Source organism: Fopius arisanus, unplaced genomic scaffold, assembly GCF_000806365.1.
Source record: "Fopius arisanus strain USDA-PBARC FA_bdor unplaced genomic scaffold, ASM80636v1 scaffold00016, whole genome shotgun sequence".
NCBI classification, from domain to species: Eukaryota; Metazoa; Arthropoda; class Insecta; order Hymenoptera; family Braconidae; genus Fopius; species Fopius arisanus.
Genome location: NW_011887755.1, coordinates 1,346,398 through 1,373,646, shown reverse-complemented (window position 1 = coordinate 1,373,646; position 27,249 = coordinate 1,346,398). Strand labels below are relative to the sequence as shown.

At 38.3% G+C, this 27,249-nt stretch overlaps 1 protein-coding gene across 1 annotated transcript in view; it reads right to left on the bottom strand.

Moving 5' to 3' along the window:
* LOC105263811 (hemicentin-2) overlaps window positions 1-27,249 on the bottom strand; it is a 76,727-nt gene that overhangs the window by 33,025 nt on the left and 16,453 nt on the right. The window contains exon 2 of the mRNA XM_011300263.1: window positions 25,567-25,721. Coding sequence (XP_011298565.1) covers window positions 25,567-25,721 — 155 coding nt within the window. The remainder of the gene's footprint in view (window positions 1-25,566; window positions 25,722-27,249) is intronic.

Here is a 27,249-nt window from a genome sequence, read left to right as displayed (position 1 = left end):
AATTGGTATTGTCGATTTATGAGATCGTTTCCATCGTCATCAACGTTTGAGGTCCACTGGAATTGATTTCTGGGTAGTTGTTGAAGTCTTAATGATGTCTATTACTGAACACGTCTATCCAAAATACCAACGAGTCGAAGCGCACGAGTTTATGACCTTTCGAATTTCCTCAAAGTTCAATAGCCAAATAAACTCGTATCTTCTATAAATTCATACCAAAATCCCTGCCGTCATCAATCACTGGTAAATATATCCTGGATATTCTTATCTTATCACAGGTCTAAACTTAAATTTACATCAGTATAAAAACATCTCGAAAAATTATGAATCGCATTTAATATTTGAGAATAATTAGACCGGTAATATTTATTTAGAAGCAATAACAACGGTAGTATCGTTCATCTAATTAATTTCCAGTAATTGAAAGATTGATGGATTATTTTTTGCACGATGATTGTTACTGGTTTCCAACAAATCACGTTCATATATATGAAATGAAAATTGTGCGTCTAATTTCAACATAACCAGTAATTGATAGGTGGTTCCCGTCATTAAGGGCAAATATTTTGTTGATATCATTAATACCCCTAATTGATTATCGGATTGATCCAATTCTCGAAACATATTGTGTACTGTAATAACACGATTGATGAAGGAACGTATATTTTGACGTGTTGAATAGGGCGCGGGAAATAAATGCGTGAATGACGTAACAATGGGTGGGTGGGTGGAGAAAAAAAAAATTCAGTCTAATTATTTATTCGTGATAATGTCCCGATGCTAGTAACAAAGGAGAGTATCAGCCACAGCGAGTTTATCTGACTTGAATTTCTCTGTTAACAAGCTGTCGACATAATGAGTCTGAACGTGACTATCCCACGGTTGTTAATTAGACTTGGAGTGCTAATATCAAAATGCCGAGTGGATTGTTGAATGATGCTGCTCAATACGTAACTGGCCCTTGTGTAAATTCTTGAAGTGGGTGGTTTAGTCCGTAGTTGCAGGATTATCGATTAGATTTGAGAAAGAGATTAGGGTCTAGCAAAGTAACAGCTCGTTACCCAGTGGGGTTTGGCTTCTGTGATTAACCGAAGTCAGGCCAACCTTGCCTCGGTCAGACTCACGTATGTAGCTATAGTCCATCGCCTGTGTGCACGTCTAGTCTGTAATTAGCTAATTAGCCATTGGCCTCTTAACGGTTCTGAGTGGAAATGGTCGTGGAAATGGTTGAACACATGTTCCCTTGAGAGCTGCAGGTGACTAAGGTACAAAAAGACCACGATGAAAAAAGAAAAAAAACCAAGAAACTTTGAATTGACCAGTGGAGATGTAGAGTCCTCCAGAGCATCCACTTGTGCTGTAGTTTGTTAGAGGTTGAAGAGGCGAATAGAGACAGAACGATGGGGAAGAATTATCGGAAAAGTTCTGATGACTGGTACGCACAAAAAAAAAAAAAAAACGGCAGAAAACAAGTCATAAAATGTGGGAAAGCATTAGCTGGTGGGTAGGGGAAGGGAATGGAGTAGACTCGGATAATTTGTCGACAGATATACGTCTGATAATTGTAGAGCTTATTCTATTTGAAATGATTCAACTTTTCTCCCCCGGCTTCTCACAGTTAATTAATCTTCATAATCCGGTGGATTGAAAATCACCCGGGAATAGTCGCCAGCCGGAGAAGAAATTTGTCATACTTCATCTCAATGAAATGGCGGTTCTACCTTTCCCCAGTGTTTGAGATTTTTCTCAAGTTCTATTCAAATATTAATTATGACTCCCAACGAATTCGAGTGGATTTATGTGCTTTTACTTCTCTTAAGCAATGTTGAGATCAAACTGCTGAAATTATTTGAACTGATAACCAAATGCCAAGTAATTAATCCTTCTTTTTCACTCGTTTTAAATTGTTACAAGAAAAACCACTAGTGCTAACTCTCGAGTGTTGACGCGAATAGATGGTGCTTTAATGCGCGAAAGAAATAGAAATATTGCGGGAATAAAAAATAGTGTCAAAATCACAGACGCGAGAGTGAGACAGTGAGAAACACTTACTTGACACGTACACCCCTGCCACTTGTTTTTCGTTTCGCATACTTTTTATCATGAAGAACAAAAAACTAAAACAAATTGCACGAGTTCACGAGCGTCAGCATTTCTACACATATTTACCGTCGGCTGTCGTCATTCACACCTCTATTATTATTATAATCCAACAGAAAACGTGGTGTCTCGCGTCTTCTAGGAAAATCACTTTCATTGATATTACAAATTCTGTCAAGCCTTCCGTGAAAATTATTCCACGTCTAAGACATATATATATGCTCAATGGAAAAGTGAAGACGTAATATTTTTTATTTATTTTTCACTTGTAGATATGCGCTGGGCGTAAACTCCCTGGGGCTTTGATTTGAGTGTAATTTCCATTTTGTCATGTTTGATGTGAATACGGATAATAACGGAATGATGCGAATGAGGTTTTCTTTCTGCATTATATTCCCTTACCATTATCCACTGTACCTTAAAGATTTTATGATTTATGTGGGTGCTACAACACCTGCTGTTCGCATTCTCAAAAACCCAGCAATTAATTACGAAAAAATTGTCGAGAAAAAATTCAAACCAAGAATTATTGTCGACAATTTTAATTTCAAGAATTGGAGATTATCCAAGGAAGCGAGTTTAGTTGAATAAATAATTTCTGGTACCGAGCTGCATAATTGGGGGAGATCAATGTCGTGTTTTTATTGAAGACAAAACTGCCAGGATTATATCCATTGATAATTCTCAACAGAAGACCGATGGATTGGGCTCTCAATTTTAGATGGTGGAACCTGCAATTTGGGAGACAGTCTTAAGCAATATTAAATATTTATTTTTCCTGCATCTCTTCCGGAATCAATCGATTAATCTTTCTAAGAAAATTGCATATTAATACCCTCGACGATGCAATTTCTTACTCTCTTTTAGAATATTCAACGTTCAGTCGGAATCTTTCTCGTCAGCCCGTAGAATTTTAAAACAGCATTATAAAACGCCTGGGGTTTCTTCTCTTCTCTTGGAGAATCGCGCATAAACATGGAATATTCCTAAAAAAAAAATCACGTATATTTTATTACAATTATGCCATCCATTAGTTAACGTTATTGACAACGTTTAACGATGCATTCATTGACACCTTTAAATTAAATTCTATTAAATTCCATTGCGATTCTCTACGTTCTGCAACTCGGTTTCTCCACACGATTCGCTTCCGTTCGCGTTATTGTCTTCCGAGAAAATTCCTGCCGATTCGGCCATTACCCGGCCACTATTGATGTTCAATGCATCTGATTAATTTTCCCGGCAATATCAGAAACTATTGAATTTCCAATTGAGCACTGTAATCAGCATACCAACCATAGTGAATAACAATATCACCCAAAGACTACCCATCCCATGGTTTGGATTCCTCCGATGCAGACCAAAATAATTCATTGTGAATGTCTACCACCCGGGGGTTACATTGTCCCAATCACAGACTCGGATAGTTCCCCCAAAATTGCTGTCACCTGCAAATCCTTTTTTTAGAATTTTCCCTTTATTCACATTAAACGAATTGTGAATAAAAAATTAAATGATGTCGAAATCATGGCGAGTTGTTTGAATATCGTTTCACTGTCCTTGAAATCCGACGTTACACTTGCTAAGTAGATGCAATCACCTTTATCGTACAAAAAAAAATAAACCAATGAGTCGGATGACTGGGGGAGGCTTGATAATAAGACAAGCACTGAAACGAGTTTGAATGACATCGTAAAACCTAAGGCAATTTGTTCAAGTGGCAATACACATACCGAAAAGCATCGTAATCCAGGGCTTCCACAATGACGATGTAGACACGAAGATTTTGAGAAGACTTACGAGGAATCTAGCTCGAGCCATCAGACTCGGTTCGTGCTCCGTTAAGCGGTAAACGGTACGTATGGTGCAGTTCACATAGAAGATTGATCGAAGTTTCGAACGAGTTTAGCGCCTTGGGAGGGATAGACAAGAGGGTGAAGAGGGCAAGAAAACAGAAGGGAAAGGACAGTGAGAAAGATGTATAGAGAATTTTCGTGGGGCACCCGGAGAAAGGCGTCGAGGTGGAGCGAGACAGACACTTGATTTGTTCGCTTGTCTTTAGTGCTCCCTCATCAGGGGGTTCCTTAATCGACCAATCGATATCCACCGAGGAGTGATAATCGTTTTATAAAAATCTTGGGAATGTTAGAGAGTTGATTGAAGGCATCTACTTCGAAAACTGACACGAGCACACAGACTACTCAGATTATACCGGATAATGGGATTAAGAGTATCCGGAGGTATTATCAAAAAGATTGAGTTTGACATTGTCAAATGTTTATACCGAGTTGAGAGGTGAGTTATATTTTTTAACGTTGCTGTGTTTTCTCTCAGAAAAACAATTTATCTTTTTTAGTTTACGGTCAATAAGATTATGGCTGTTTTCATATTTATTCTTTTTACAATTGACAGTAAATTATATTCTTTCAACTACATCTCCATTGTTACATCGGTACAATTTGTCAGCTCGGTAATTAAACAACATTTTTGTGCCTCGATGGCCAGCGGAAATTTTCGGTCAGCTTTTGTCTGCAACTGATTCTCCAACCGCTTCTACCACTTGAAAAGCTACCAGTCAACAACCCCCATTGTACAAACGAGTTCTGTTGTCCTATTACTCTTTTCTCTCTTCTCTCTTTATTCTTTCTTTCTCGTTGAATACAAACGTAGATATTACGCGTATCTACCTATTACCGTTCGCAGTGCCATATGAAGAACGTGAACATACATATCCAGCAGATGAGTTGAGAAATACATGGTTATATACATATATGAGAGATGGAAAATGTTTCAGGGATGAGGTATTTTATCATGGAGGAAAGAAAAATTGGACTATCTAGACTGTGGACACGCAGTGCTATTACGTTGTTTCTTATCATTGTGGTACTCGGATATAGCATTACCGTCTACCTATTTTAAAAGCTGAATCACTAATTTCTAATATCGACGTTTTTATTAGAAAATAATAGCATGATAATGATGTTAGCAATCAATTAAATGATGAGTATAAATTTCGGAGGAAGCAAATTATCGGTGAAAGGCTTTCAAAAGGTTTTATGATGTATAGTGTGTGTTGAGATTTCTTCTTTTTCAGGCTTGTTACTCAACCCCCTCATCTTCATGCTCCGTTACTTCACTGTATGAACTATCCCCCGGGGGCTTCATATTCCTTGCATGAATGTCGTCGCGGTCTGACTCTTTCGTTCCCCGTCTTGACCCAGATGAAGACAAGGGGGAATGAGGATGCCTTCAGGAGTCAGCTGACACACCTTCTCTCACCCATAAAACTTGGAGATGAATCTGCTGGCGCGATTGAGCTACGGTTGCCGGAACAAACAGCACTATTTTTTTTTTTCTTTCAACCGGGGAAGGGTCTGGAGCTTGATCCCACCGGGACGGCAGAAGTATAAAAGAGAAAAAAAAAGTTTAGAGCTAGTGAGAAAATTCGGGTCTGAGGACAATGAGGGGTATGCGAGAGGCGGTAAATCTCCTCTGGGGGACACAAGATTGTGAGGAGCTCAAGAGGCGGGTTTAATAGACTCATGACAAGTTCCTCGTGTTCCCCACCTTCTACTGCTCTGCACTCCATCGATCCTCTCGCCAAAACTTCCGATATTTCGGTCTCCACCAATATTTTTACTTCCTCTTTTTTTTTTCACTTGCCATTCCATTCGCTTGCAGTAATTGAATAGCAAGTGTATATACGCTGGCTACCTGATCATACTCTTTGAAAAGTTTCACTCAACGGCGGTCATATTTAAATTCAATAAATCCTGTTATTGAACTGAATGAGATGGTATGAATTTTGATGATAATGAAGTGGATAAATCTTGATAATAAATTTATTTTTACGATAGTTACTGATATTTTCCTATCTTGTTCGATTCTACTTACAACTTGCAAGTACAGCCTGTACTGTGGTGTACGTGGTGGTGCAATACATTGAATGTTCGACTGGTGACCGAGACTGGAATAACAGGGCAGAAATCAATCAGGAGAATCGTTTACTGATCGAGGACAGACCGAGGTAAGTACAATCGGTATTGGATTGAGGACTTTGTGGTGAGCACACAGAATGGTGGGAAGGGGGGCAAAGAGACAGGGAAGCTTTTAATCAGGGAATACTGCAATTACCGGGGCTATTGAAGAAACTGTGGAAGTAAACAAAGATCCTTCAACTCGGATAGCCATTGTACTGGGATTATTGTTCTAGGGTGAAAAAATTCAAGTTTTTATTAACGTGATCAATCACCTGATGATGTTGGTCAAACAGTGAGACAGACTGATCAGTGTATTGAATGAGTACATCCCGACAAAGGGCTACAATTATCACGGGATTTAGAATATTTATTTATTTAAATTTATGGTAATTTTTTAGGAAAAAATTCAATTGCATCATTGAGGAAATTCGGTGGTTCCAGATATTTATTTTTTTTTTCGATCGAAATTTGCGATCGAGCCTATGTACCAATTACAGTATCATTACCGTAATTTACATTTTTAATTTCATGCTTTACACAATTGAAAACATCACAAATGATATTTTAAACCACTGTCTGACATATGCAAATAATTTTCACTCGATTTAATTTCGTTTTGTAATCCCTTTGGTGCCTCTAATTTTTTGTTGAACAATATAGGATTGAACGGATCAAAAAAAATGAAGAGTATTAAAATTAAATTGGCATTGTGAATTTTTATTCCAATATGTTTTCGAGCTATTTCGATCATGCGGACCACACCTGTGGAATTCTATAGGGAAATTCGTTGATCCAAAATGAAAGTAGAGTGCATCGAACTTCTTTCCCTGTGGATTTCACCCACATCACCTGCCTGCATTGTCCTCGCGTAAAAATTTATCGCTCCAGTTTCGTTGGTGATGAACTCCTGGTAACGTTAATATTCATGTTCATTTGCTGTGATCGGTTCAACTGATTGTCTATCGCGACAGTGACGAGGCGTATGCTGACCGAAAGCTTCACTATTTGTATTATTCAATTCCCTTTTTTTTTTTTGGATCGAAGAGGGCTAAAGTATACAGGGGATTGTTTATTTTGTGTCGCCTATCTCCCTGAGTTTTTTATCTGCTGATGTTGGATTTTGTTTGTTTTTTTTTTCCACGAGTGTTTCTGTAACTCTCCTGCCATACCTCTCTAGTTTGTTTATGCTGTCAGTATTTTTTATTTTATTCATCCCTCTATCTGTTCTTTTTTTTTTGAAATTTCGATTCTTTTATGGAACGACGGTTGTAGGAGTTATTGGTATACCGTGCACTGTATCGCTGTTGTATTCCAATTTTCCAGATGGCCGAATCCACCGGATAAAATATTGCAGTGACGAAGCGAGTTGATATACTGTTTACATTCTCAGAAAATATGTACGACTTTTCTTTGTGTAGAGACATTCATGTGGAGTTGTTTAATGGTTGAGACTGGACTGGATGGATTTTTCAGGAGTAACATTTCATTGCGATTAACAAAAAATCTTTGGAATTTATTTTTTTTTTATTTCCAACATATGTTTGCTGTTTCGAGCGTGTATGCTTTCCAAAATTTGCACTCATGCTTGTCTCCAGTTTAACATCGAGTAAATTAAATTGAGACGTAATCCCTTGAGAAATGAAATTTGACCGGATTAAGTCACATTTGCAAAATGAAAATATTTGATTACCATCAGTGGAGAACTTTAGCAACAAAAATTTTCGGAGTTTATATTAATTAGAGGGAGAAGTAAGTGGATGAGCTGCCACGCTGATGGAGAAGTGGATAATTACAAAGTTTTAGGTGCAATCCAGTGTGTAAAAGGATGAGTTATTTATCGTTGGCGTTGATATTTCCATCGAAAGACAGTTCAGCTGATGAATTGAAGTTCAATTAGCAGCACTCGCACACGAGTGAAATGTTCAAATGGTTCTCACGCTGCACATTACATCGCAATGACGCCAGAATTTCCGAGGAATTCAGTAAAAATTCATGAATGGCTCCTGCCACTGCGGGACAGAGACTCAGGCGTCCAGTTATAAGGTACTTTACTGAATGTCGGACGGGAGAGAATACATTTATAATCAAGCACAACTAGTTGAGAAAGTTTAAATTATATTCAACGGGCTATGCCTATCAACTCTGGAAGCCATCTCTATCCTGTCTCTTTCGATAGGTTCCGGAGAAGGCTCTCACTTCTAGGATAACGACTCGCGAATAATGAAAATTTCAATATTCATGTCTGGCCTTGAGGTTTCCAAAATCGCCTGGATTTTACCGGTCACTGAGTAAAAACCTGGAGATGGTGTAGTAAGTTTGTTTGACCCAGTTTGCACCCTAGAGTGCGCGTCCATAAAAATATTCTAAGCTCGGTGAATCAAGGTAATCGCTTGCGGATAATATTAAGGGGCTTATGATGCTGTTGAATTGTAAAAGAAATCTTCGGGAAAAAGTTTCAGATGAAATTGAATACGAAGGCATAAAATCTATTTAATTATGATTTTTTTTTTCAAATTTCTGGGACCACTTCTAGGGATAATTCGGTCATTTTATAAATTTCGATATTTACGGTTCTGCGCATCGTCTTTTATTCCAGCCCTCCTAAAGAACAATGAAGTCATCTCGTTATTTTCATGCTGAGAAATAATAATAGTGCTTTAGGAAAATTTGGAATATTCTTTAGAAGAACCTGGAAGAATTTCTCACAAAGGAGATCATTTCAATCGCTATGGAAACTTTCATGCCAATAGATAATGTGGCGATGAGATTGAAGCGTCATTGTTAGAACTTGAAATATTCCACGGATGAATATCCATCACTATTATATCCACCAAATTTAATGTCTAAATTCATGCAGTCTTTGGAAGTTTAACGAACGTTAACTCAGTGCTAAAGTTTCTCTTCAAATCCTCCAGAAAATAAAAATTCGGCGAACATTGAAGACCCAACGCCGGATTAAAGTAAATATTTCATTAATTTACAGCTGTCACAATTTTCCTAGTTAAACCGACATGCACATCTGTGAATTATTTCATCATAAAATTCAATCTTCCCAACCAAAAAAAAAAACAATACCTGAAGTCATTATTAATTATTTTTAAAATTTATTTATAAAATTTTTGGAGGAAGAAAATAATTTTTTCCAAGATCCAATCCACTGAATAAACGGTATTGTCTCACATATATTACGACTTGAGGATAAGAAATGAGGAACATCAGGAAGCGGGTTATGCCCGCTTGTCCAGCATAGTGCACGGGAAATATTCAAAGGGGGCTAGCCGGTCCCGCGAAATATGCTAGTACGCCCCAAGATGTGCAATTTACATGCGGAATCTCTCGAGGGTCGTCTCTGAAATACGAGGTTATGGCACTCGGAAGCACCCGCCTGCTCCACCACTTCCTCACCTCTTTCGTCGTTTCCCTGTTGTTCTTCCCAGAGTTTCTCTTCTTACCGTATTCCACGTTGACTCGACTTTCCATCCACCATTTCAACAAGCATTTTCACCCAGCGAATTTGTAGTTGGCTAACAAGTGAGACGAAACTCCGTAAAAACGTTTAGACTCGATATCTCGTTGATTGTGCAAAAAAAAAAAATAAAAACAGGCAGTTAATTAGTAGCAAGCCAAGTTGACGCAAAGATGTCCACAACTTTTTTTAAATAAATTATACAACCCTCGTCCCTATCACCAACGAATCCAGTAGTAAATTACAGCACCATTATACTAGTACATTAGTCCCTTTGTTCAACCCTGATGAAACATAATCTTTGATACGGAAGATTAGATCCGCGTAATTATCTTCATGAATACCGGGATAATTCGCGGCATTGAAATAGAAGAAAAAGCCGTATATTCCAGCCAATTGAACAAGCTCGGCTTTAAATCAAATGTCAAAAATTCACTTTGAAGTATATTTCCAGTCGTATGGGTAAATTGAGACAAAGCGAGGGTACAAGAGTGGAAGTGGAAGGGAGATATACTGTAGAATACGAATGGTAAAATAGTAAAAGAATAAAAGGGATAACCTGGAGTGAATCCGCTTGTCCAATAGACTCGAAACAAATGGTATTCGCCACGGGGTACCGCTTATCGCGTTAAAAGAAACGATCCAATTTTCCATTTGCTCCAGTCGGAATCGATGCCAATGAATGGTACTGGCCCCTCTTTTTCTTCCATTTTCTCTCTCACCCTTTCTGTGTTCACCATTGACCAAAGACCCTAGTGCGGTGGTGGTGTCGTCCCGTTGGCATTATAAGGTCTCAACTCTATATATGTACTGAGTTCCACGGTGCGCTTGCAACGCGAACCTATTACTTCCTCTTTTACAGTGCTCCGTAACACCGGAAAGCAACTCGAGTTCCGAGTTTCCCCTCAGGCCTTCATAACTCACTTTCTGCGCGCACGCTAGGGAACGGGTGGTGAGGGGGAGGTGGAGGGTGGCAAAAGGAGAGGAACGAGACTAAAGTTATCAACGTTCAAAGGATTTCACATCGTTCCTTTTCTACTCCTCTCTCTTTTACCTCCAGTTCACCCTTCATTCCTCGGCGGGCCTTGACACCACTTCCTAGTTGATGATTAATGAACGAGGTAAGAGAAAATAAGGAGACAGGAAGCGGCAAGGAACAATGTAAACATTGAAAATTATGTTCAATTTTGAGAAATTACGCAAGTGGTTCATATTATCTTTATTGTTTTCTCATCCTGTATATCATTTTTTTTTTCCACGTATATCATGCTCTATCGTTGACGTATGATGTATTGATGCTGTGAGTGGATTCCCCTAGATGAGTATGCGCCAAGATGAAGTTTCTTATCCCATGATCCAGCATCCCGCCTCTCACTATTCATCCACTCCCCCGATGTATTTCTTCTTGCTTCGCTTTCGTGTTGTCTTACTGTGTGAGGCGATAAATTGTAATTATGACTTCGGAAAAGTAAGGGGATCCTCTCACCAGCTAGAAGCTCAGGAAATGTCTCGTGTAAGGTATAGCTACGTAAATTTTCCATGTAGTATCACTGCGTTAACGGTTGATGTGCCAGCCTGTTTAATTTATATCCCCTCCAAATGAGATGTTCAACGAGCCTGTGTCATCCCCATCCAACCTATCATCGTGTTTTACCCTATAACGGTTACATTAAATAAAATTTTTATTCGAGTATAACATCCTCCAGTAATTATGCCAGAAAATAATGTACCAGATGAATTCGGTACGATAAATGCTGCATTAAAAATTGGAATCGACGAAAGGACGACCAAGTTTATCGATTGGAGGTCAATTGAATTGCTTGTAGAATTATGAATTTGAATGATTGTGTACCATTTTTATTGTACATCATCATGTGTGTGGTAGAGCTTGCGAGGAATGTCCACCACATTCCGTACACTTGTGTTGTTCGATGGAATTGAATTTAAAGGCTGAAATAAAAGTAATTGCAGGGGTTGGTGTGCCCCGATGGCAGTGATGCTGGTAGTGGTAGAAAATGGGAGGAAAGGGATGGAGATGCGACTGTATGGGGTGATAGTGGTTGCCGGGTCAAATGGTCGATCAAGGGATGCCAGTGAAATTCCTGACTCGGCTGGAACGATGGGAGGATGCAAGCATCTCCATCTCTTGCCCACATCCTAAAACTATTTCTCCAGTGTGACAATGCGCCAGGATATTCCACAGTATCTGTCTAGCTGGTTCGACCGAAAGTGATTAGTCTCACAATATGCACGACAACGTATCCAACATCTCGCACAATATAACACAATTGTCATCCTCACCCTCCCATTCCTCACCCTCCCGCTCAACCTTTCATCGTTTGTCCAAAATAATAATTTCCATGTGACAAATTTCTGACTGCTGACATTCGAGCAACCATCACACATTACACCGATCGTTGCACATTTGCACCCTCTGATTGTCTTGCTATACCAAACGTGTCTCACAATTTCCAATAGTAGGGCATTTTAAGAATTTACTATCAAATTGCACCATCACCGAATGTGATTTGGATATCCAACAGCAGCTATTAAGAGCTTTTTATATCTACACCCTCTCACTAATTTTCAACCATTTAATCGGAACTCTTTACGATTACTTTTATTTGACTCACTTTAATTTCTTTACTTGGTCTCCTTTGTCCTACCACTTTTCTCCAGACCATCTCGTTAGGGCCGGATACTCGAGGTCTCCTCTACCGCATTGCATCTCCTTTGCCCTGCACCGCGTGCAAAACGCTTGATCAACCCCCAGCCTGCAACTATGCCAGTATCGATGAGAACTCGAGGAGATGTTACCATCCCTTCTGATCGTGCTGAACCAGCAAACACACTGTGTTGACGTCCCTCCCATACTACTTCATCTCCTCGGGCACTTGGATAACCCTCACTCTTTATTTTTAGCTGTTTTGTACCTTTTTCCCTCTGGCTGTTCTTCTGTCCTCTTGAGTCTCAAGAGCGAAATGCCTGCCGACTATTTACATCCAACCAGCAGGTCCTCCTCCACCATCAGCCCTTCTCTTCTGTGACCCTGCCATTTTTCTCGGTGGATTATAAATATAGGTCAGTGAATATATGAATAACGCCCATTGCGTTATGTGGTAGAACGACCACATCCAACAGTCGCACAGTGAAATATCTCTGGTATATCTTCCTGTGTTGCCAGTGAAAAAAAAGGGGTAAAGCATAAAAATGTCATATTGTCAAATTCAAAAGCACACGGCAACCGTAAATTTTTTCAAAATATATTGGTAGCTGTCGGTTTCCTTTCACTCGCTATTTCTTCAACCTGCGGTTTTTTTTTTCTGTACGCAAGCAGTAAAATAACATTTTTGCGTCTCCTGTAGGTAGAATGAAGGATACCCTTGCGGTTCTTCATCTTCTCACTCGTCATACTCCAAAGTCACACCAGTGAAGCGAGACAGAGAGGAAAATCTACTGGGAAGGCGGATTCATCGCTCTCTATAGTCTTTCCAGTAATTTCATGATGCTCCAGTGAGCGCGTCCCATCTCATGTTGGGAATTCCAACATTTACCCTGGACGACCACTAAGACCCTTGGTACTCAACCCATCTGTTTCACGGATCTAAAGAGCACATCGTTTGGTACTTTACCTTTTCCCAGTGTCTCCTTTTAACATCATTCCACCAAAAATTTCCAAAGTATTTCCTCCGCAGTCACATACATCTCTGAATTGAAGCGTTTGTGATGGTGTAGCGAGACTCGTATTTCTACAGCAATTCATTGTGAAATGTTTCACATTTCCTGTGTCTCAGGTGTCACTTATTACGTCAAAAGGAATCTCGAATGTAATATATTTAATTATTCCGACTATTACGTGCGAAAAAGGTTGAGGGAAATGTCCGATGAATTTTTACGGTCAAAGGGTATTTATAATTTGTTGATAATGTATTCAATTTCAATTTCGGTTGATCCAAGTGCGAATCATGTGACTCCAAATATCGTATTGTTCCATTGAAATTAGAATCGTGAGAATTACCCGTTATAATATCCCAAGCCTAAAAAATTGCTGGAATATTACGAGATAGCTTCGTTGGCAAATTTCAAAGTAGAAAAACCGTTCTCTCAATTTTATTATTATAAACATTTACAAAGAGACTTCAATTAAATTTTGGCTATCATGAAGGGACAGGTCCAACACTAAAAAATAATGAATATCACTAGTTTGCCTGGAAAACAATTAATGATGGAAAATGTGAGATAAATTTTGCCATTCATTCAATCTCTATGAAGCATCCAGTACCATTTTAATTGTCATATATCAGCATATAACAATTCGTTTATGCTCCAAAGGACAGCTTCACGAACTGCGGCGCTCTATCGTCCTAAGTATTCCATGAAATTTCTGCATGTTGAACCCAGCCGACGGAGAACCCGGAATAACCAACGCAGTGGTCAGAACATGTACGACTTCCGTCCGTTTTCGAATGTCTATCTACTTCGAATGGTTGGGAGTAGCTCATGTACGTGGTTACTGTAACACGGAGACGAGAAACTCGTGTTCCGGAGATGGCTCTGTATGGTATAACATTGTCAACGTTGTGGCACCAAAAATGATTTTCCATTCGCTCCATTGGACATTCCATTTTTTTTTTCTCCTGTAATTTTCCATAAATCGTTTCGTTCCCATCTGCTGTTACGAATGAGAACTTCTGCGGTGATGTCCCATTTCTTTTTTCCATTTCATGCCATTGAATTATCGACAAAAATGTTGGAAATCGAAAAATATCGCCGGTGCATGGTTTGCAAATTGTTTTCACTGCTGCAACATATTTTGATGGGAATTTTAACGACTGGTCTCAACTTTCAGTGGACGGAGGGAAAAAAAACCTCGGAAAAACCTATCCGCTCTTCATCGTTATTACTCCAATTAAAGAGCTTATAATAATTGGCAGACAAATTGGTTCTGTCATACCGATATTTTCACCGAAATACGTGCAAAAAATGATCAATTATTTTTTTTAAATTTTCATATCCCCCTTAATCAATCATTCATTTTTCAATCATCATGATTTTCACGGAAACCAAGAAAATATCTGATAAACAATAATTATTATTACTATATCTTCGTTGAGGAAATTCGAATAATAACGGAGAAATAAAATCTGCATCGTTGAATTTTCAGCGAGTATGCAATTATTCATTTCAAATAAGTTCATTGAAGTATTTGCCTTTTCTCCGTTAGCGCTAAATTTGCAGATATATGTTGGATAAAATAAAAAAGCTGATGAACGGATAATAAGGGATGGAAGAGAGGTGAATACATCTAGCCGATTTCTGTGAACGCAGTGAAGTCTATTTCACAGTGGGAAATTTTCATAACTGCGGAGAAATAGAGGCATCCTAATACAACAAGTGAGAGGGTCTCGTTTTGCTTATTACACCGCTCGTTGGAGACTTGGAAAATTTTTTTCCCTCCAAAAGGTAATATAGTAGGTACTGAGATTAATCTCTCGCGGAAATACTCGGCAGGATATACACTTGACGTTTTCACCCAATGCACAACACCGTTCCCCTTTCCTTTTTTTTTTGCTCCCGTATTTTCTTCTACTTTACTTCGAAATCTGGTTGCGTTGCGATTTACAAAGTACCAGAATATTTTATTTCAGCTTTGGCTGACATTGAGCGAGATTAGAGAAGGAAATCTTACGGAGGTGATGCATGCCGTTTTTTTTCCGGATGTACGACTTTTGGATTTACAAATCAATTGCGCTGATGATTTTTTCATGGATTACCTTGGAATTATTTTAAAATTATGGGGATGTTCATGAATGAATTAGTATTAAATTGAATGATTAATTCAAAGAACTGTTGACAACAATTTTGGTGTATTTCATGTGACATGAGGGATCATTAAAACTTGCAGCCCACGTACAATTAGAGTATTTAAGGTTGAATTCTGACGCTGTGTAGACAATGTAACTTGATAATCGAATAAGCAAAGTCCGAACACTTCTCCTAGTTGTTCATTACCGAGAGTAAACTCTGGAGGATAATTTTGAAGAACAGTGGTGTGATGTTATATAAAGAGCAAGGGAATATTCTCAGTGAGATTTTCAAATCAATAATGATTTACTTTTATTTTTAAGTAGGTGAGTATCAAGTAATATATGGAACTGACAATTTACGTCATGTTGCAGTTGATATTTTGAAACGATAATTGCAGAAATTTTGATAAAAAAAATGCCGTAGCCACCTGACCCTTTTTTTGACTAAGGGAATGGGCCCTGGCCCCTGACCTGATTTAAATCACATTACAGTAGTAAATCAAATGCACTCAACTAACTTGAATAAGCATCATATAATCGGGAACACAAAGGGCTCGCCAAAATGTGCATCATAAAATCTGCAGTATAAATTCCTTGACCATAAATCCATCAATGTTTAATGAGTAAAACTCAACGGTGAAGATAAACATTAACAATTTTGTCACGTGTAATTTTAACCGCCCATAAACTTGGATACAACACCTCCCCACCTGCCCACCCCACCCAAGACATAAAACTTTTTTCTTTGACGACATTACTTTAGGTGGGTAAGTGCTCTGTCGGCATTTGTTTTCATGTATACGAAACGCACACTCGCATCCGAAGGAATGCTTACCTCACCAAAATTTTCTTCAAGCACGCGACCATTTTGGTAAACACAGTGGCAGCCATTACGTTTTCTTCCTCCTCTACCAACTTTAACTACTGTTATTTCCCCTTGTCTTTTTTAAGCTGCTTTATAACCGAGTTTATGGATAGTCTTGACGTTGAAATTTTCTTAGGCGGACATTTCCGTCACTTCTCATTGCACGTGAGAATGTTACGATGTCACCTATCTGCTGTCATCCAGTGACACTATCCGAATGACCTACAAATAAAGAAAGAAGTGGAGGTTGCCTGGTGAAGACCCTGGAGGCCGATAGCAGTGACGATAAGTAAGAGAGCCTGGAGGATGAGATAAAATAGCCAAGAGGTTGAGAGGTGTCAGGTCGTACTGGAGATCATAACTTCTCACGGTCACTGGCCTTTAATGTTCATCGTGTGCTATTTTCACGGGTTAACAGATCAATGACTTCCTGAATGCACCCCAAACGAAGTGAAATTCTTTAGTAAATGGAGAATCGGAATAATGCAGAATAACTGATGACTGGAATCATTCAACAATTCATGATACACGCTGAGCAAAGTGTGATTAGCTTCATCAGGCTAAACAACAAATGTGTAGGTAACACAAAGCTGTGACAATGTACAGCATTTAAATTGAGGTCGTTCATAATTATACAGCCGATATTTCATTCTCTGCATAATCCACTTATGCATCAAACATGCATACAAGCTTGCATCGATCGTTGGCAGAAAGAACGTGCTGGATTTTATTGAAATAAAGGACAACAAACAAAACAGAACTGTTAAATTTGAAATTTCAATTACGGAGAAAATGGAAATTTGTCGTATAACCGGTTCAGATGAAATATAAGTTTGATATTAATCACCAGCGCTAGTTGCAGTATCAAAAATTTCAGGAGCTGCATGTACAGTCCCCAGACCCCGGTGACCCGGTGGTCATATTACATTTTCCAACTTGAGTAATTTCAACTCTCACCCTCCCGAAATCATTAAAAACATTTCAATAAAATTATTCGAAATGTTTTTCCATTTATCCATCAATGCGCTGTATCGAAAAAATATAACAATTTAATAATTTGAAAAAGAAAAAAGAAAATTGTCAAGTCTCCACAACTGCCTTAAAAAAATTCAACGAATCGCGTCGCAAACCGGAAATAATGTAAAGTGCATTAAATTTAACACGAGTTTCCGAAATGAGCACAATACCTCTGGGTAGAATGAACAGCTGGAAAAAGTACACAAAAATTGTTGGAAATAAAAAAAATAATGAAAGTGGCACGTCACCATTGGCAAAAAAGTTAGACTGGTTGAGGGAGGCGCGACGAAGCTTGATGCTTTGACGCGGCTTTGAGCGAGTGAGCATACTTTAAAAAACTGCAGACGACTTGTTTTTTTTTTTTCCTCCATCTTCTCTTGTTGCAGAGGAGCACTGCATATTCACAGTCCGCTTAACAGGAAATGTACTTGCCCAGCCACTGCGATTATTGGAGCATGTTAAAAATAACAAAGGATCAACCGACACAAACGTATACAGTTCTTCGTGTAACGCTGCCCACTTCATACTGAGAAAATCGCCAACTCACTCTTGTACGTATATACAAAACTACTTGTGTTATCCGAATTTTTTTTTCTGGCGCACTTTTACGAAAAAAAAAACAAGTTTTTTGCACTGCAGCACTCGTTGCCGCTGTCACGAGATCCAGCGCTTTGGAATCAGCGAAATGTTTGCACACCAGTCATTGTTAATGGGGATTTAACGAGATTTTATTATATTGGGTTATTATGTCGATTTTTTTTAAATGTAATTGGATGAACTGCATTCCCTTTTCAGGAATATGCAATAATCTGGACGATGTTTTCCCATTTCGATTTTAGGAAGTTTATTATTATTTTAAAGACGAAAAATCGCGAGACACTTTGCGGAAAGATAAGTAGTTTAATTACTGTGTTCTGGTAAAAATTGGGGGAATTTTGACTGACGAATTTGTTTAACATACCTAGAAAGCCGCTGTACAGACCGCTGATAATGTTATTCTCCGAGTTTCCTATAATTTGTAAATACTTGACATGCATCGGATACAGTGCAAGCGAATGAAGGCATCGAGTAACTAAAAGTTTAGAATTCTCCTTTGTTTCGTTGTACGCGATTCCCGACAGCTTGTTACTTCACATACTTGAAGGATCAAAATCATATAGGATCAGGATGTACATGACAGCTGATAATTACACACTTCACAAAAATTATTTTCAATACTCGACTTGTAAAGAAGTAATATATTTTATTCTGCCATAAAGTCTTTTAGTTGTGTGGAATTGACTTCCTCAACTCGTTGACCTATAAAATTGGAAAACGCGTAATCAAAAATTCTACGTCAATCCATCAGCGAAAAAAAAAATCGGTTCGGCCTTTTTTTATTGCTGGATCCGTGATATTACACTCTCAATTCGAGAATTGAATAATTGCGAATCGAATTGAATTTTTTCCACAATAAAAATGAAAACATTTTTTTATGAAAAAAAAACATAAATAAAAAAAAATAAATACATGAAAAATAAAATGAAGAAATGAGGATTTCATTAACAGGAAGGGGAAACACGTAGGAAATCAAGAGAATAAAAGAAGTGGTAAAATCCAGTATGTTGCTAACAAACGTCCGAGTGTCGCGGCAAAGGCAATGACAAACAAGTGTAAAAAAAATGAAAGAAAGAAAGGAAAAACTGGCAGTAGAAAGGGAGTGCGGGTAGTACTGGTGGGTGATTCGCCTCGTTTCTCTTCCTGTAATCTCGAGTTTCATTCACGTCGTCTGGGCTTCTTTCCAAGGCTCTTCTCTTCACCCGCCACTTTTTTTTTCGCAGAACCGCGGGCAGTGATGTAATTCTCAAGGAGGTACTTCCCGCTTCTTTCACTACTCTACCTTCCCTCGATTCCCTATTAACTCACACTTCAACCCGTGGGTAAACGAAATGAGGATAGTTTAGAGTGATTCGGTGGAGCGTTGTACGTGCTGGTCAACATTTTTCCCTTACCACATTTTTTCCTTCTTGCGCACTGAATTTGTAATTGTACTCAATGATTTTTTCCGGATGTGGTGAGGATTGAATCGAGGGTCGAATCTGATGGAAAGGCAAAATCACCGAAGAGGGGATTAACCACCCATTTTTGAAGCTTACGTCATTTTTCTCTTCGCCCTTCGCAACTGTCTCCAGAGGGCCCCGAGGACGAGGGTAAGGGCAAGGGATTTGCTACACGTAAACCTTCATCCTAACTCACATTTGCCAACTCCGTTTGATCCGCATGATGGAGTGTGACACCACGACAGATTGAGCATGTGCAGATGATTTCAACCTTCCCATCACCACTACCCACTTCCGTTTCTCCTTTTCCGCATATATCCATACTGAACTAGTGAAATATTCAGAGAAAAAAGAATCTATAAAATTTATAGTTCTCACGGAAAAACCACTTGACCCCGAATACGCCTCTAATATATAACAGATCTTTTTTCTTCTTGACGTAAAATTTTCATGCTCCGATTTTTACTCACTCCTTTTTACAACCCTCTTCATGAAATTTTATTTTTGGGAAAGAATGGAGAAAGGTCTGACCAACTGAAAATTATTATATTTTATTCCAGCAATGGAATATATGTCTTAAAAAAATTTTTATGGGTGGAAATTAATTCTGTGCCCTATTGAACTTTTTCTCTTTTAAATGACCTATGAAATAATTGTATACATCTTGTTATGAACCATCAACCAATTGATTTACGTGGGTCCGAAATTACCTATGTACGGATACTCATTAACTGGTGAAATATATTGGATCATGAAGCGAAGTATATGGCAGCATATATGATACTAATACCAACAAATTAAATGGTGACTGTATTAAATCAGACCGTGCACACTCAGTACGTAATTTCACATTTAAGTGTGTGATGCAGTGATACAATGGCAAATCAATAAATATATACTCAATTGGTACCAAACAGGATTTCCCACATGCACATATGGAACGTTCATTCCCGAGCAAATATCGTATAAATATTGAAACACTAGAAATTAGATAAGCCCTTTGATTTTCCACTACTCATTGAGGAATTATTAATTATTCACGATAAATACGTGCATACTTCACAGTATATTTAACCAATTAGCATTGATATTTGACAGTTTCCTCATCAAATTTATTTGGCATATCCGAAATCACGGATATTACTATTTTCTTTCAATTTTGGTAAATAATTATTCTCGGTACCACTCACCACAATTTACGAAACACTTCTACAGTCTTTCATTCTCATTCGTTGCACTGAATGTTTCACGATTCTCTTCCTTCCATATTACAATTTTGATTTTCCTCGGTGTTAACACCGAGACAGCTCGCCTCTATAGTAATTCAAAATATGAATACCACAAAACTTGGGTGAACCATCTTCATCGCGATAAAACCGGGTTAAGAGTTAATACCCCACGGAGTTAGGGAGAAACTTCGGAGTGAGAAAAGGAGAATTGTCAGAGAAGATGAAACAGAAAGATTTGCTGTTGAAGAAAACTGAAGGTTGGCCTGAATATATTCTCAAGGGCCTATTTGAGACAAACTAACGAAGAGGGCCAATTAAGGAATTTATAAAGTGAAAAAGTTTGTGAAATACGTCGTTTTCAGTTCTTAAAGTCTTGAAATATTCGCTTATATTATAAATATTAGCTTGAGAAGTAACAGAATTTCGGGGGATTAAATTATAAACCCCGACTGTAATTCAATGGACCAGTTTTTAAATAAATCAAATAAGATTTTTTTTTTTCAAATCGTCTGATTAATGAAATACCATCAATAGGGAATCTATTAATTATTTGATTATCGCAACTGTAGAATGAATTGTTGCAATCGAAATTTAAAATTCGACAGCAGTTGATGTGAAAGCTATTGACGTTCCGTCGATTCCAGGTAGCTGATTTTGCACGCTGCAAATCAGTGAAAAGTAAGATTGAAATCCTTGAAATAGACATTCTGTTTGCCTGGCTTACGAACTGAATCCTCTAGAAAGAAATTGTGTATTGCGGATTGATAGTTATTATAATAAATAAATAAATAAAAATCTTAAGATAAACGGCCATTAGACGATGAAATTCGATGCTGATATGAGAGGATATTAAAATTTCATGTGATTTACCTAAATTAGCATTCATGGGGTCATTGAAAACATCAAGTGGGCTGGAAAATTTTTAGGTACATAATAAAATCCTTAATTAATGATTGTGTTGTAGAGCAAAGCCGATGATATTGAAAAATTCCAATTTTCGGTTGGAATGCTGAAGTAATTTGAAGGTATTCGCGTCAATGATAATAAAATGAAAGAAAAAAATTCCTCAGAGGAGATTTATTGTGCAGCCAACAGTGCATCAATATTTTCTCAATCGCCGCAGGGTGATAACGGAGTTATATTGCTATGGCCTTCGAATCACCCTGCGTCAGCGGTGAGAGAATTGAAGGTTGTCAGGTTGATTCATTCAAAATCGTTGGAGAGGAATAGAGGGAAAAGGGACCAAGAGTCGTTACTCACGGACGTTAACGTAGGCATCAGGTATATAAATTCAAGCATTCGGTCCATGGACTTTACGAGAGGCACTTGAAATTTCAGTATTGATCCCCGCACTGACGCCATCTCAAAGAGAGAACAATTAATTGAATGGAAAAATCTTTGGCAATTTAAAATCTGATCATTGAGAATGTCAATGGCTATTCGTAAAGCTTGGCGATTGCAATGTACAAAGGGGATAAGAAAAATCGGTAGATAAAAAAGTGACTGGAGTACCACTCGCTAGTGCTGAAGATAAGACACAAGAAGAAACCTTAACCCCAGTTATTTATTGCATTTCGGTTGCCGTTATGTTTTGTAACATCAACTCGAACCAGGAAATTCTCTTGCCATTTCTCTTGCTCGATTCCATTCCCTTTTCCCTCATCGCCCTTTTCTTCATTCATTTCACTTTTTTTGGGGAAGAAAAATCGGATGAGCCTGAAGAAGCTTTTGAAATTGTACAATTTTATTTTAAAAATATTGAGCATTACGAGAGCTGAACAATAGCCAGTGGATTTCCAGTCTGGAGTACATCGCCAATTTCTCTATACAAAAATGAATAGTGAACGTTAACTTCCTCAACAAATTTATCTTATAAATACCAATATTACAATATCCATGGATTGTCTCGTCTCTAATGAGGCCGTCAGGAGAATAACAATCACTTCGCAGTGAATGACGGGAATCAAGTAATTGAATGGATATTAGTGTAGACGAGAGAGAGAATAGAAAAGACAATAACCCAAGAATCGATCAGGCATTCATGGAGCAACCGTGTCGGATCGATAATTTGCGGTTATTCGAGAATTACATTCAGAATCAACTGCAGTACGTTATTCAGGTATAGTGTAGAATGTTTTGGGTCAAAGCTCACCTCTAACTAATAGTAGGAATCAATCGTTTGGATGACATTAATCGACCATTGAGCCAAATCCTTCCCTACAAATCCAATTGCAACACTAAATCCAGGACATTCTATTTGTCGAATAGTCACAAATATCTGGTCCAAAGGCTGATCAATGATGATCATCATCGTCAAAGGGTTTTTTATCTGTCAGTATGCCATTTAAAGATATTCCAAAACTGTTGGCTATTGCCGATAAAAAACGATAGAACAAACAGAAGGTGAATGCCGATTCTGTGTGGTGTTGAAAGATATGATATCGTGAGAGGATAGAGGTGCTCGTAAAACTCCCACCGGTAAAATCCAGGATTGGGGAGTAAAAAAAATTTATTATTTATATCCCGATGAACCATTGGACAATCCATTGAGATATATGCTCTGATTCAGGTTTAATCAGAAAAAAATATCGAATTCGTTGGAAAAAGAATCTACCGGAAGTTGAAAATTTCAATCTTGTCATCATGAAATGTCTCCATTTCGCACTGATGACGTTATTACGTAAAATTCATATATTTATCACAGCATTATTGAATTCCTTGATAAAAAAATTATAATCTGACGCGTGATTGTGCTTTCCCCTTTTTCACTCTAATTTTTTTATCGCATCTATATTCGCATCCAGACTCAACCAATCTTTATGAATAATCTCTAAAAACTTTCACTCTCTTGATATTCATACACAGCTTTATCTCACGAGCCATTCCCAAGCATTCCCCAACAAAATAAAGGAGGTTTCATATATAGAGAATGCAGCATGCGATAGAGATTCAAAAGCTAGGAATCTTCTCGGAATGGTAGAGTGCGCGTGAGTAGCGTCAAGCTTTGCTTGAATCCTTTAACGTCCCTTTGAGCCCACTTTAATTCTCTTTAACCAAGCTGCATGCATATTCTATCAGCCACCTAAACCGACACCACAAGCACAACCTCGCCCCAGCACGTTACCCTAGAAACCCAATGTGCCTTCTACTCTCCCACCAGTTATAGTCACTCTTCGTCATCTCACCTCTATCCCTTCTAGTTATCAACCTTCCAATCCTTTCGGCCACCTTCATTTATGAATTCTCTCCATGCCATCGTTACCTAAATTGTTCACTATATTTCCACAGCTCCATCGTACATCTCGTTTCAATGCAACAATTACGTCGACAAATATTGATGAATCCCGTCACCAAAACCCTCTTCTATATTAGTCGATTTAACGATAAAATAAATAATCACTCTGCATCAAAGCTACAGGCAAATTAATTAAGTTGGGTTACGGTTAGTTAAGGTTTTTTACATTTATTGGTGGAGATATATAAATTGTTTAAAATTTTGAGAATGTTTTTGAAGCGATTCCTGTATAATATTTGGGATTGATTCACTACATCGTTTTGTGATTATTAATTATTGGATTTTTAGCTCGAAATTCCTCAATACCCAGAATTGTTATTAAATTAATTGTCAGGCTTCAGTGGTTTCTGTCAGTCATCTGTGGTATTTCGAATGTTTCATTAAAATATTAACTGGATTAAAAAAATTCAATAAACTCCGTTTACTATTTCGCTATTGAATATACATTTCCAAATATTATTATATTTGCGCAGTCAATTGTCTGGTTGTCTTTCGTAAATAATTGATTTGTTTAAATGATAGAGTTAACAAAAAATATTCAAGCGAAATTTATCATGCCTGGGGGAGAAAAACAAAAAGTTTTCCGCAAATTCAAATCGCATTGGTCGTATCACAATATTCGATTTTTATTCGTGCATTTTTTAAATTTTCTACCCTCAAGCCTATAAATTCTGAGTTATCATTGGATTTTTGTTCGAATCGGATAAATATTTGGTTGGCACGGGTAAATAACTGGGACCATCGATTATATTCCCTGCACAGGAGTAGTTTAATCGACGCCCATGTGTACACACATGGCAAACATGGAAATTCCTTGAAGCTTAATAATTCCCCTACATCGCCTCATCCCTAACAAATAACAAGACAATAATCAGCACCTTGGGAAGATTTTTTTACATCTCCAGTCTCACTTTATTCTATCATCCAACCACTTCAAGTACGCAAATAAAGTTCCATAGAAACTTGATAATATCCCTGACAATCCAGGAAATGTACTCCAAAGAGGTATAGATTTTTATGCTCTCAGAAACAAGACTCTTGTCACTTTGCAATGCACTTTGGAATTCCCTACGGAATGCTGATACACATATAACTTGCAGGATGTACACTCTTACTCCTTGGTAAAAAAAAAAAAAAAACAAAAGGGTGAAAGAAAAACGGACTCGACTCACTGCGTCTGTCAGTGCTATTTGGACTTATACTACTAGTGAAAACTCCAAGTTTCACGTGGAAAGGGGGTAAGGGGGGAGGGGCGGGAGGTTGATACGAGAATCGCGTGACCAGAATGCATTGCAATGGGAAATCGGGAACGATAAGTTGGCCGTCGGGATAGCGAAATCGGGATCCCATCAAAGTGGAATCGTTACCTTGGAGGGGCGTAGAAATAGACGTGGGGCTGGGGTGAAAGGTGGCACCGATGCCGGTAAAGGGGGTGTGAAATAGAGTCGACATTTCTGTAGATAGAGGCAAAGAAATTGAGCGAGAGGGTGGGAAGGAGTGAGAGGAGCGATTGGGATGATAGAGGAAAAGGAGAAATTGGTGATGCAATGAAATGGGTGGGAGTTGAAGGGGAAAAGGTCGAGTGAGAAAGAGAGAAAGTGGAATGAAGGGGTGGAGGGAGTGAATTCATCGCTCGATCGACTGTCATTGATCCTGAGGGAGTGAACCGTGGCTGTGCACCTAACTATAGATAATGGCCGGCTCACCGCCAAGTTTATCCGGGATATAACGATTAAATTGTACACATCAATGCATATAGGGTACTAACCTCTTTGTCACCCCGGTTATAAACACGACAATGTAAAAATGCCGTTTGTCCAATGGCTGTGGTTACGTTTCTTGTTACGCATGTCTCGTACGTCGGCAATTCGCTGCTGTTGCTATTCTGTCCGTATATTGTCCGTCGATCGCGATACATCAAACCTGAAACAATGAATATATCTGAGTTTAGTTTCGGGGGGTAACTGGAGTGATATCAATTATTGTGTTAAAAAAAAAATTACGTCCATGAACGACTGTAGTGTACCGGAGGCCTTTTGTTCTTGCCAGTAATTCCTTTTTTTTTTCCCCAGCAATAGCCTCAACAACTTGAGCGAAATATGACGACATATATTTCCATTGGTCAATCGATAGAATTTTACTCCCCCTATGGCCCAGGTGAACTCGAAGGGGATAATAAATAAGCCAGTGTCGATAAAACTGACCGAAAAATGTTTCACGTTCGGTCCAGATCACACTTTTATATACCTCGCATGATTTAGTAGACTTGTGTAACGCGCTATTTTTTTTTTCTTCTCTTTTATATTTTGTGGGCGGTAAATGGCGGTGGGCTGGGCTCTTTCTGACCAGCAGTTATCGCTTCAATTAAATCAAAATGAAGGAAACCGGGTCAGACTGAGGGTGGAGATGGTGGAGATGGTATAAATATAGGATGTAGAGTAGGACATGTGGAAAATAATAAAGTGTTGGCATGATAAATTCAGTAATGAGGGGGAACGCTTTCTTTACTGGAACTCTTTTCTCGTATATAGTTGTAATACCTTTCGGTAGATTGTGAAAGCATGAAGAGGCGGTCAATTGAAAGTGTAATCGAGGGTGAATTGAGTATGGGCTTTAGATGAACCCGAAGAACGTGAACTAGATACTCGCGGCTTATGGGAAAATGAAGCATTTTATGTTCATGAAAGACCTATATTTATCGTTTGGTGCTGATCCAGTCATTCACTGAAATTGATTGTTTCCGTGGTGAAGATCGTTGTGTAACGTCTTTTGACCTACGAAATGTACGCGTGCGAAATAATGATCTGATTGTGCAAGACATTGGATAACATTGAGGGGGAAGATCGAGGGGGATGAAAAAAGTGGATATACCTCGAGGCAAATCTATCTTGGATTTACCACCCCTGTAGCAGCGGGTGTATTTTTAGTGTTGTACTTCAACCACTGAATTGGCCAACCGAAGGACAACGCACTGCTGGTCAAAAATATCACCCCTCACAATGAATCCTTGAGCATGTCGATAGAAGGGAGACATAAAGTGCAGATAAATCGTGCATAAGACTTTCAGTTGGATGACCAAGGGCGATTGGAAATACACATATCCTTCTTGATGTCTCGTAAGAGGGTGAACGAGAATAACTACCTCAGGAAATGGTCCCTTATTCAGACGCGATGGGCAATATATGTGATACTCAATTTTATTTCGAAACGTCAAAATGTCCACGCAAAAAAATTCAATACCTTTTAATTATATTTAATATAGATGAGGAAAAGTAATTGACAATTGCATTGAATTTCACTTGGGGTGAAACATTCGTGGAGAAACTTTCTTCTTCTCGGTGTTAGAAATAGAGATTTAAAAAATTTTTCGGAATCAAAATGTAGGTACAAGAATATATATATATAATAATAATGTTTTTGAATAGATTGTCGCTATTACGAGATACATTAA